Source organism: Corvus brachyrhynchos, unplaced genomic scaffold (genome assembly GCF_000691975.1).
Source record: "Corvus brachyrhynchos isolate BGI_N302 unplaced genomic scaffold, ASM69197v1 scaffold68, whole genome shotgun sequence".
NCBI lineage: Eukaryota > Metazoa > Chordata > Aves > Passeriformes > Corvidae > Corvus > Corvus brachyrhynchos.
In genome coordinates, this window is record NW_008240039.1 from 3,360,769 (window position 1) to 3,373,391 (window position 12,623).

The 12,623-nt window shown below is 50.7% G+C and overlaps 1 protein-coding gene across 2 annotated transcripts in view; it reads left to right on the forward strand.

The window, feature by feature from the left end:
• Positions 1 to 10,761, forward strand: part of PRDM16 (PR/SET domain 16) — a 291,370-nt gene extending 280,609 nt beyond the window's left edge. Inside the window, exons 14-17 of one of the 2 annotated variants that reach the window (XM_017744088.1) lie at positions 720 to 894; positions 1,394 to 1,624; positions 2,875 to 3,049; positions 5,168 to 10,761. In XM_017744088.1, coding sequence (XP_017599577.1) covers positions 720 to 894; positions 1,394 to 1,624; positions 2,875 to 3,049; positions 5,168 to 5,302 — 716 coding nt within the window. In that variant the 3' untranslated portion in view covers positions 5,303 to 10,761. The remainder of the gene's footprint in view (positions 1 to 719; positions 895 to 1,393; positions 1,625 to 2,874; positions 3,050 to 5,167) is intronic. The other variant, XM_017744089.1, reaches the window with a different exon arrangement.
• The last annotated feature ends 1,862 nt before the right edge of the window (positions 10,762 to 12,623 follow it).

Here is a 12,623-nt window from a genome sequence, read left to right on the forward strand (position 1 = left end):
CACATTCTGTAAACCAAGATAGAACCATCCAGGGGAAGGTTCCTTGGGGAGGGGGGCTCACTTGAGCCTCTCATTGGGGAATCTGTGATAGATCTGCTAATTAGTAACACCTAGAATGTTATACCCGATCTTTGGGGATACTCAGGCAGGGTGCATCTCGATGCATATGACCTGGATGTGTGCACCTGAGGATCCTTAAAATAAATACCAAGGTAAAATCCCTTTTCCCCTTCTAACCGTGTATGCCTCTTGATTTTAAGACCAGGAAAAGGCATCAGCTGGAATGCACTGTCCCCTAAGGATGAGTTTGTAGGGTTGTTTGTAGGGTTTTTTTGGAAGTTCCAGAAGATAAATAAGTTTTGTTTTAACATAAAAAACGGAAGGAAGGAATTCCTGTGATGAAGCCAAGTAAGTGATTTCCCAGCATGGGGAAAAATTATTATGGAAAAGGTACAGACAAACAGCCCTGCAATGGTTCTTAGGTTGTGTGTGTTGTCCATAAGTGCTGAACATCACCTGGATTTCAGTCTGGAGAACACAATCTTCCCTTGGGAGCTTTGCTCCACGACTTTCCTCTTGAGTATTCAGTCATTAATATAAAGTGAGAGGGCTGTTGAGAACCTTCTTCCTTTATGTCCCCTCTTAATCCTGGCCTTGCCAACACCTGATGGAGTCTCCTGTTCTCTGTCCTGTTGTCTCTCCGTGTTCCTGCCCTGCAGTGAGCCAGCACTCCGGAGTCATCACCAACCACCTCGGGACCAGCGCCTCCTCCCCCAACTCGGAATCAGACAACCATGCACTTTTAGACGAAAAAGAGGATTCCTATTTCTCGGAAATCAGAAATTTTATTGCAAATAGCGAGATGAATCAAGCGTCAGCTTTAGCAGATAAAAGGTAGGCAAGAAAATGAAATTATCTGCTGGTAAGACAGGCATGAACAGCAGAATAATAGGAGAGGGAATTCAGACTGGCTGGTAGAAGCTTCTTCCTCCTGGCTGCTTGAAGGGAAATAGTTAAAGGACAGAGCCTGGAGAAGGAAGAAGACTGCTTGTCCCACAGATGTTAAATTTAAAGAGATGAAAAAACAGCATTTAAATCCAGACTGCACAAATCCATAGTTCAAAAAGCCTTGGGGCTGGTGTATTCTCGACAGGCTTATTGGCCCTCAGGAACAGTGATTTTTAAATGCCTGCAGCACGCTGGTTTTCTTCTTGTTAGATTTTAAATAACATATATGTGTACATAAATGTGTTTTGTGTTCATGTCTACGTAGGACATTACCAAAGTCTGGCATTCCAGTGGGAATACATCACTTAAACATTTGCCATCTTTTTTTCTTTCCTTTTCTTTCTTCTTCTTCTTCTCCTCCCTCCCCTTCAACCAAATATTTCAGGCCAGAAATCCAGGATATTGACGGCAATTCCCAGTGCCACGGACTAGCAAATGAGAAAACAGAAGATGTGGATGATGAGGACGAAGAACTGGAAGAGGAAGATGACGACAGCCTGACGGGGAAGTCTCAGGACGAGACGGCGTCGCCCACGGCAGAGCCCCGAGGAGCATTCGAGGATGAGGAGGATGAGGAGCCCACGTCTCTCACCATGAGCTTTGACCACACCCGAAGGTGAGGGGGCCGTTCCCCTCGGGGGGCTCAGCCCCCTGCCCGTGTCCGTGGTGCATCATGAGTGCTGTGGGTTTGTTCTCCAAGCCATGCCATGCGTTTGATTCAAACCTTCACTCCAGATTCCATTTCACCACGGTGGGGGACACGAGATAAGTGGACTGCAAGGAGAGTCTGGGGTGATATCCAAGGCTTGAGGAGTCTGGATCAGGAGAAGAGACACAAAACTCAGAGTTTTCAGGGTACCACAGCTCAGCAGATGTTGTTTTTCTCTCCAAAACTCTGGTCAGGGCAAGGAAGAGGTGTCTGTGCAATGCCTTTGGTGCTGCTCTGGTCCTTGGGGTTGTTGCAAAATATTCTTGGCTTCAAGAATTCTCAGAGCTCTGGTAAAAAGGGGATTCTGCCCCTTGGTCCTGCCCAGGTGAGACCCCACCTGCAGAGCTGCCTCCAGCTCTGGGGTCCCAGCACAGGATGGACCTGGAGCTGCTGGAGAGAGTTCAGAGGAGGCACCAGGATGATCAGAGGGATGGAGCAGCTCTGCTGGGAGGAAAGGCTGGGACAGCTGGGCTTGTTCAGCCTGGAGAGAGAAGGCTCCAGTGCCTGAAGGGAGACATAGGAAATATGGAGAGAAAATCTTTCCAAGGGCCTGGAGTGACAGGGCAAGGGGGAGTGGATTTAAACCGAAAGAGGAGAGATTTAGGTTTGATCTTCAGGGGAAATCCTTCCCTGTGAGGGAGGTGAGGCCCTGGCACAGAGAAGCTGTGGCTGCCCCATCCCTGGAAGTGTCCAAGGCCAGGTTGGACAGGACAACCTGGGATAGTGGAAGGTGTCCCTGCCTGTGGCAGGAGGTGGAACAGGACCACTTTAAGGTCCCTTCCAACCCAAACCAGATTCCATGCTTCTATTAGAAGTGAAGGATTTTTCCCCCAAGGTCAAGCCATGTCCAAACACCTTTAAAATGAAAGATTGCTGCACAGAGCCCAGGCTCAGCTCTGGTTTTGCTGCAGTTTGCCCTGGTTTCTGGGAGTCACACAAAACTGAGCAATTCCTTACCCAGAACCTCAGAGAGGATCTCAGACACCTGCTGCTTGTTGCTCTCCACTTCCTTCTCGCTCCTCCCATCCCGTGTTGTCTCCGTGTCCGTCTGTCCGTCCCTTCACGCATGTGGCTCGTGAGCCCCCGTGGGTGGTGCATGCAGGCTCTGGGCCAGACGAGCTAACACAGGTCACCCCTTCCCCTGGTCATTGGTACAGGTGTATTGAGGAGGACGAAGCCGGCCTGTTAGATTTGGAGCAGATGCCGAATTTTGGGAAGGGGCTGGATCTCCGCAAAGCAGCCGAGGAAGCATTTGAAGTTAAAGATGTGTTTAATTCCACCTTAGACTCTGAGACAATAAAACAGACTCTGTACAGGCAGGCTAAAAACCAGGTGGGTATATCCAGAACATTTTCCTAGCTTGCCACCAGCGTGTACAGCAGGATCAGAGAGCAGCTGGCCTCCTCTAGCCAAGGGTTATTTTCCTCTTCCAGCGGGTTCTTTTCCCCTTCCAGAGGGTTATTCCCCCTTTCCAGCAGGAGTTCTAACACACACATGAACGTGTCTTGTTGCAACTAAACTGAAATAGAGGAGGAAGGGAGCGGGCATCACCTTTAGATGGATTTACCTCAGCCTGTGCAGTGAGAACAGGGTTATACAGGAAGAGAGAGGCATCTGTCTGTTTTTATCTGTCTGTATAAATGTTTTTATAACTCCTTATTTATTTATACTTTGGGGTGGCTCTTCTGTCGGTCACCACTGAGGTTTGGTTTGCAGAAACAGCCACAAAGTGCCCTTGGGTTTGGTTAAAACAGGTGTCAAAGATAATAATACTGCCAGGACTTGCAACCCAGCATGTCTGGAGGGCTTCCCTGTTTATCTCCTTGATTCCTAAAAGTAAACCAGAAAATGGAAAAAGAAATCTGTGAGACAGACCAGTTTAGACCCACCAAAAAAAATCATCCAAATGGCATCTCAGAATTACTGGAGTTCTGAGAGAAATCTGGAGGTTTGGGGCAGGTCTGTGTGTGCTTTCTGCTTTTTCATTCACCAAAATACTTACTCTGGGTTTATGGAGTTGATCTCTTGATCCCCCCATGAGGATTCTCACAAAAGAACTGCTCCATGAAGGTGCCTCAGCAGGCTGGGCTGGAGACAGGACACTCAGCCCCTGGTGGGGATGAGCGCAACTCTCACCTCAGAGTCCCCTTCTGACCCTCAAGCAACAGAATTTATCGCCAAATCTATTTCAAATGCCCAGCAGAGCAGTAGCATAGTGCAGCCACCATGCAGAACGTGATTTTTGATTTAGCGTCACCCAAAACTCAGGAAATTTTTTGTCCTCCTTCAGAGTGGGTGCCAGTAGTGAGGCTGGGGGGGTGCTGCTGGGAGAGAGAGCCCAGCAGGTTTTTGGAGTGACACCCATTTAAGCACAAGCCACTTGCCTGACTCTTCCCTGTGTCCTGTCACTAACGCCCAAATGCACTCACTCTTTGGGAGCAGCTCTTTCCCAATGTGTACCACCCTGCTGGCTCCAGCCCATGCTTGGATCTGGGAGGGTATTTTTGGGTTTTCACTCCATTTTACACTTGAATCACAATAAGAAACTTAAATAATTTAAGCTATCAATAGGAAACATTTGTGTGAGCAGCACAGCACTCCTTTGGCTTAGATTTAAGCAATTTTAGAAGCATGTGTGTCCACAAAATGACAAAACTGTACCTTTTCCCTGGGCCAGGGAGGGTGGGGACAGTGTCCTCCTCCTTTTCAGGCCATGGGTGACAATGACATTGGCTTTCACCTCTGCTCTATGAGGTTATCATCTGTCCACGTCCTCACACCCCGCGTGTGAAAGGACACAGAGGTGTGTGAGACAAATCCTGTGTCCTGGTGGAGGGAGAGCAGCCAGGTTCCAAGGAGCCAGCAGTTTGTTAGAGGGCAAACAAGTCTCTCGGCAGACTCCTTTAAGGGTTTCACTGCAGCGCTAAACCCACCCTGACCACAATGAAAATTCCATATTCCTGAACACCCACACTGGCATTGCCAGTGGGCCCATGCCAGGCATCGAGTGAGGATGAGCAGCTGCTCACCACTTCCCACTGGGCATCGCTGCCCCATTCCCAAGGCACTGCTGCCCCAGCCCAGCCTCCCCGAGCCTCTGGCTTGTCTGGGGATGTGCTTTTTTTAAGAACAAGCCCCAGTAGCAGCTGCTTTGCCCTGGGAGCAGAGCCTGGAATCATGTGGGGGTTGGTGACCGAGCGCAGGGCAGTGCAGGATGGGTTCAGTCCTGTGACAGCTGGTGGCAATGATGCTGTCTCCTGCCTGTCCCTATAAACCATGACAAATCTGCTGTCTGGAGTGGCAGGTGCCATCCTGGGGCGTGGCTGTGAGCTTAGCCCAGCGCAGAGGGTGCTGCTGGCCCAGGTGTGCAGCGTTAGAGGGTGCTGTGTCTTACCCGGAGTGTTTCCATCCTGTTCTCACTCATTTCCTCTGCGTCCCTCTCTCCCCCAGGCTTATGCAATGATGCTGTCCCTGTCTGAGAACGCTCCCCTCCACACGTCCTCCCAGAACTCTCTGGGGGCTTGGTTGGACATGGCAGGAGCAGCTTCAGAGTCGGGGACCTTTAACCCCATCAACCACCTCTGAGAGGTCCACAAGGCACTGGCCGGAGCCCAGGCGAGGCGGCAGTGGTGCTGCAGCCATCCCAGCAAAATCCCAGCGAGCAGAAGATGGATGAGAGGGCCTCAGGGAGTCGTCTGGACTTTGGGCTGAGAAGGAAACCTGTCGCATCCGACCTACACGTCCTGCATTTTTATCTCTCCAGAGTTTTCCTTTCTAATTTATCGGAATGAACCTCTCCCAAACTGGATAACGTTGAAGCAGCCCCAGGATTTCATGAGCAAGACACGAATTGCAACAGTGCAATCAAAGATTGGCCCCTCCAACCTTCCAAACTGGTGCCACTGAGCCAGCACAGCCTGAGCAGGAGCGACAGCTTGGAACCCCACGGCAGCATTTCCTTCCCATCCAGCTGAATGGTGAAGCACCACGGGAAGAGAGCCAGGTGTGACCTGTCCCTGGTGCAATTCTGGCACAGCCACTGGAGTTATACCAGGGAAGGGCGAATTCAACCCATTTAACTGAACCCCCCCCCAAAAGAATTCAGAATTCTGCGCTCCCACAGAAACATCATCCTGTCTTTTGTCCCCAGCCAAACATTGGCAAAGCTCCTCCAAGGTGAGGCCACGTTGCCTGCGGTCGTCACGAGCCACATGCAGCTCCCAGCTGAGACATCTCCAGCCTGGAACCCTGCTGAGGTTGGGGTGACACATGTGCCACGTGGATCATCAGCTGTGCCCTGAGCAAGGCTGGGACAGCTCCCTGCCCCTCCTGGTACCTGTGAGCCCAGCATGGGCTGGGAGTGCTGGGACAGAGCCATGCTCAGCCAGGGTGGTGGAGCTCCTGGAAATGCTTGGATTTCCCCAAGCAGAGACACCACGGGGTAAAGCCTTCCCCAGCTTTAAGGAAATGTGTGCTGGGAGAGCCTCGCCTCACCCGGGGCAGCTGGGACACGTCTGCTCTGCCAGGGGTTTCAGGGTGCCCTCACCCCGTGCCGATGGTATCTGTGGCACAGGTCTCTGATTCACACTGTTGGTTTGGCCTGGTTTTCCCTCTGCACCGCCCGCTGCTGCTTGGCCTGTAATTTAAGTAGAAAGAGGAACTTTTCCATGCTCCAGCAGCCTGAGGGGTGCAGAGCTCTGCCTGAGCACAGAGATAAGAATCTGGTTGTGGCTCTGATTCTAAAATTGCTCACAGAGATTTTATGAATGATTTCGAATCACTGCATCTTCTCTGCTGATACACAGCAGCCTCCACAAATCCTGTGGGCTTCGTGCTGTTCTCCATTCCAACTCCCATCTGCTGCTGGAGCAGGGAATTTGGAGAATATATTCCTTTATGGAATGGTTAGGAAAGCCATGTAAAAGGGCAGATGAAGGGTTCTAAGCCAGTCCAGTGTGGGAAGCCTCATTCCAGCAGGCCAAAACAACGGAACCAGCTCCCTGAGCAAAGCAGAGTTGGAGTTGGGTGCGACACCTTTGCGAGTCAGCTTGGCACCCAAGAGCACAGGTGAGGCTGATTTTGGGGAGCCTCAGAGGGCCCCCACAGGAAAGTGTCCGGGGTGGCTTTGGTACAGAGGGAACAAAAGGTAAATTAGCAGCAGCAGTGTGTTTCCCAGGAAAATTTACCCTCCCCTTTTTGGTTTTCCACAACATCCTGTGAAAGTGCCCAAGGCTCTGAGAGCACCAGGCAGTGTGACCGAACTGCTTCTCGTATTTGCACAAAGCTCCTGGGCAGGTAGAGCCTGAGAGCCGACCCTGCCGGAGGAATCCAGGCTCTTCAGCGGAGAGGGACAGCCCTGTCCCTTCCTGTCCCCTCCTGTCCCCTCCCATCCCATCCCATCCCATCCCATCCCATCCCATCCCATCCCATCCCATCCCATCCCAACTCCAGCGGCTGCAGCACAGCCCTGCCCAGGCGCTTGGCCTTTAAATTATTCCCACAGGGGCCAACTGAAAATAATAAAAGGATTGTTTCTTTTCCTGATGGAATTTATTTTAATCTGTATATAACTTGTAATTTTTGGGCTAATTCCTTTCTTATTTTATTTCTTCCTTAACAGTATTTTTTTTTGCATTAGATACCATTCTTGTGAAGAAATCATGTTAATAGAAGTATGTAGTGAAGGACCAAAATCGTGTTGTCAGGGTTGGATGGTGGATAAGCAGGGAGCAGGAAGATTTTGTCCATGTGCCAAATGACCCCAGTCAGTGCTGCTGCCGATTCTCCAGACAATCATCCCTCGGCTTCCCTGTGCCTTGAACTTCCTGGGGCCCTGGAGGAAGGTTCCAGTGACTGGGAGCAGCACAGGAGGAGGAGGAGGAGGCCAGTGGAGATGCTCTGCCTCGATGGCCCTGCTCCAGGAGAACATGGAAACGGCCTTAACCATGGGGATAGATCCATCCTGTCCCATTCCAGCTGCAGCTCTGTGACTCCTGGCAGCTGCTCGGAGCAAACCACGTGTCTGAGCATCTCTCTGGTAGGGCTGTGGCACTGCCTGCCGTGCTGGAACAGGATCTGTGGGCAGCAGGGAGTGTTTGTGTGCCCTGAGCCATGGTTTGCTCATCCTTGAAGAAACCTTAGGGCAGGTTAGCACTGCACTCCTCAGTACAGGGAGGTGACAGAGCAGCCAAGGGAGCGGCACTGAGCTGGACACCAAAATGTGGGCCAGTATTAAGGAATGCAAGTGTTACTGTGGGGATTTTTTGGGGGTATTTATGGTCTCCCCACCCCTCTCTCAGCCCTGCTGCCAGTTGTGTCATTTCTCCAGAAGCAGTTGGTCAGGTCCTTGCTCTGACTGAGCTCACGCTGTCGCTGTTCCCCTCCCTGGGTTCATCCTGGCTCCCCATGGATCTCCTGAGGGCCCCTGGCCAGGGATAGGGAGGTATTATCCAGCCAGGGATTGAGGACATTAAAAATATAGGGCTTAAAATCATGAAATGATTTTTTTTTTCCCTTTCCATATTTCCTATTTCAGTTTCCTCCCCATTTTCTCTAGGTTATGTTGTAGAATCTCCTGACTCCTCTAATTTAGCACTGATTACAAGCTTTGTAATTTGATTTTTCCAGTTAAGATAAAGAAACAGGAAGCCTCACTGAACCTCTGTTAATCTCTACCTTTCACTGGATTGCACTTGAAACGTGCTGCAGCTCAGAGCAGGTGTGGAGGTTTTGTTTTGCTGCTTTAGCAGAGAATCTCGTCTTTTCAAGGCTGTTTCCCGAGAGGTTTGTGTCCAGGACGTTCTGCCATCCGAGCACTGCTGGCTTCCCAGTGCCGAGGAAGCTCTGGGAGCTTTGGTGAGACGTGGAGCTGTGGTGTCCAACCCCATGCACACGCTGTGCTCGGGATCCAGGGCAGGTGAGGGTGGCAGGGATGGGAAGTGGCTGCGGTGTGTCCGGTAGCCAGGGCACCGCTCCAGGTGTGGTTTAAACCCAGAGCTTTGTGTAGGATCTATTTATTTAAAGTATTTTCACAGCTACAACAGCACAGAGGAGAGAAAGGAGAAGCCCTGGGGATTTTTGGAGTGGTCAGGTGGGGCTGGGAGCTGCGCAGGGCTGAAGTGTCGGTGCTCTGTGAAGGGCCCTCGCTTTGGCCAGAGCTGGATCTTCCTGCCTGAGTCAGTCAGGGGGGAGGACGTGGGTCTGGTGTCTGTGCATTCCCTGCTTCCCAGCAGCTCAGAGCTCGTGGCTGGTCCTGGTGTGATCGCTGTGGCTGGAGCAGGCAGCTGGGAGCTCTCCAGTGGGATGCACTGAGGTTCTCCCGCAGGATGTGCTGAGGTGCCAGGTCCTACAGGACACATTGAGGCACCCAGTTCTCCTGCTGGGGTGCTGGGTTCTTCCCTGGGACGTGCCCTTTGGTACTCAGGCTGCTCTGGGTGGGTGCCTTTCCAAGGTGCCCCACATCGCCAGGTCCTGCCTGGCCGGGCGCCACGGGGACGTCGATGGGGACCCCAAACCCAAACGGGGCCCAACAGCGAACACCAGCCGGGTGTGCTCAGCTGTCCAGGGACAAACACCCTGCTGGGGTCCTGTCCTCCTTCAGACAGTGCAGAGGAAGCTTTGCCCCCTCCCCAATCAGCACTTAGCCGCTCGTGGGAGCAGCCCCTCGCCGCCGTGGCGCGGACGGAGCCTTTCGAAAGCACTTGCACAAAGAGGTGAATGAGTTCGACTCTAAGCATCAAAGCACTGGATCGTGAGCCCCCCGTGCCCCCACCCAGGTCAATCTGCTGACTCTACACTCGGTTTTTACGTGCTGTACTCTGTTTGTGTGTGTGTGTGTGGCGGGGGCCGGGGGGCAGCGCTGAGGACCCTGCCCGTGGTCAGTGCTGGGGACCCTGCCCGTGGTGACAGGGCCATCCCCGAGGGCAGGAGTGGCGTGGCTCGGGTCAGTGCTGGAAACACGAGGGCAAAACCCTCTGCTCCTCGCCGGTGGTCAGTAGTGTTCTCACAAAGCCATGAAACTTCTCCGTAGTGTTGAGTGAAACTGTGACTAAAACATTCTTGAATGATTCCGAGGTTCCTTTTTTTCTCTTTCTTCTGTCGTTAATTCTTATTACCACTTTGGAAGAAGAAATTTAAAGAAAAGGAAAAAAAAAAAAAAAAAAAAAAAAAGAAAGAAAAAAAAAAAAAAAGGCAGCTTTGATTTTCCAAATGTGCAATTCACATGTGAACAAAGTAATTCTGAAAGTAATTCTCAGTGTATTTTACATTCTCGTTGCTCTCTTCAAAGCAAGAGATGTTTTGCCCTGATGTCATTTCCAGCCTGCAGAAGATGTAATTTAAAACATATATATATTGTGCTTGCAAGAATCATAAATCTGTGCATCCTATGTCATTCCTTTTCCCATTGTTACAATACAGATATGATTTAGGTTGGATTTTTTTTTTCCTTTAGACCTGTATAGTGTTTTTTTAAATCAATTGTAAATGTCTGGTTTTCATATAATGTTTAAAAAACATTGAGAAAGAGGATGGTGCTTGTTCCATATCATTCTTGATTGTATATTGCTTCTGTTATGTTTATAAGTAAACTGTGCATGACTTGTGTTTAGCAGTCATTATTGTGTCCGTTTGTGAAATTTTTATTAAGAAGAAAAAAATTCCGTAGATGCACTTATTGTATATGTGATTAGATTTTGCATCCGAGGCTCGAAGCCTCGAACTGCCAAGGAAGAAAGAAAAAAGTGTTGGCAGTTATTAATTAATATGGAATCGCTTTGTTGGGAGCATAATGAAATAAGAGATATGAAGTGTAGAAAATCATTAAAAAAAAAAAACAAAAAGGCAATTTTACAAATTTCATTTTGATGCTTGTGATAAAAGACAAATGTACTTGTGTAGAGAAATTCCTTTAAAATAATGAATAGAAAAAGCTGATTTTGAGGTTAATGCTGTAGAATAGGAATGTATACCAAATGTAATCTTTCCAATGCTACAATGAATTTATACATGAGATTGATATGCAATAAACCTGTGTGCTTTTATAAGCAGTGGTCCCGAGAGCTTCTTTTCATGGAATAACCATGGAGAACAGCCCCGGGAATGGGACACTGGGTGTGTCACTGTCTGGCTTTGCTGCTCTGCGGGACCTCTGGGGTCTGCTCTTGTGTGTGCACGGTTTGTAATATTCAAAAGAGCTCCAAAAAGTTAAATTATGGCCTCCCCACTTGCTGCTGAGGTCAGAATCATAGAAACCCAGAATGATTAAGGCTGGAAAAGCCCTCCCAGACCATCCAGTCCAAGCTGTGACCCATCCCCACCTTGTCACCCAGAACAGAGCACCGAGTGCCACCTCCAGCCCTTCCTTGGACACCTCCAGGGATGGGCACTCCACAGCTCCCTGGGCAGCCCCTGCCAAGGCCTGAGCACCCTTTCCATTAAAAAATTCTTCCTCATGTCCAACCTGAACCTCCCCTGGCACAACCTGAGGCCGTTTCTTCTCATCCTGTTTCTTGTTATCCTCCTGTCAGGGAGTTGTGCACAGCCACAAGGTCCCCCCTGAGCCTCCTTTTCTCCAGACTGAGCCCCCCCAGCTCCCTCAGCAGCTCCTCACGGGACTTCTCCAGCTCCTTCCCCAGCTCTGTGCCCTTCTCTGGAAATGTTTCAGCCCCTCAGCGTCTCTTTTGTTGTGAGGAGCCCAGAGCTGGACGCAGCACTCGAGGCCTCCCCAGTGCAAAGCAGGTGCAGGCAGTGCTGCTGTGCCACATCCCACTGAAGGGGTGGGATGCTTGCACAGGGAAGAGTGAGAGTATTCCAGGGTGGGAGAATGTGTTGGGATGGGGTTCATCAGTGAGCTGATGGAAAATGTCGAGCATATTTCCTTTCAGAAGCAGAGCACAAAGTGAGTGAACTACCCAGTGATAGCGGTCAGATGGTTCAGCCCCAGGGGACCCTGGGAGCAGAAATTACTTGAAAGCCGGGTCTTTGAGCTAAAAACCCCATTACACAACTGATGAATGGCCTCGCTTCAAAAAGTCATTCATGGTGATCAAATGATGGTGTCCCACGTACGGGATAATGGCCCTTCCCCGGAGATCGGGAGGGTTTCAGTCGGAGCTGAACCCTTGAGTAGGAGCCCTCCTCTCGCTGGAGCCTTTCTCCTTATTAGCCCCGGAGGGAAAGGATAAAAAAAATCTATGGGATAAGAAAGCTGTGATAATGGGGCGATTGTCAGGCAGGCCCCGGAGTGGAAAGAACAGAGGCATTTAAAAGAATATTGCTGACAAGTGGACTTTGTCATGCACAAAGTGCTTGAGATTCACCACAAACAAGTGAGAAAATGGCCCCATTTGGGGGATGAGGAGGAGCAGAACAGGGGGGCAAAAGAGAAGGTCAAGGAAAAGTCTGTTCCCAGTAAAGACACAGAGCACTGTTGAGCCTTACTGGGCAGCTGGGTTACTGGGCAGCTGTCAGCAGCCTGACCCCCCAGATCCTCTTTCCCAGTAGCTGCAGCACCCAAAAGCAGCCGAAACTGATGTTTTGTGCATCCAGAGGGACCGCCTGAGGTTACCTTTGACCACTGAAGAGCCCCTGGAGTAAGGGGCAGTCCCTGGGCTGCTGAAATACCGCGTGTGCGCCGGCCAGACCCCGAGGACAGCCGGGCCCCCCCCGTTTGTCACCCATTAACGCGCCAGCAGAACGACACCGAATAATCCCCTCGCCTTCAGTGACCTCGGAGAGGCGGCGCGAGGGGACGGGGAAGGCCGAGAGCCCAGCGGCCGGCAGCGCCGCTCCGCGCAAACACCTGCTTAAGACTCATCGAGAAGCAGTAAAACACTGTTCCTAGTGACGATTAATTAATTTTTCACTCCTGGGAAGCCGGGGCGCGGCAGGGAGCAGAGCGCTCCCC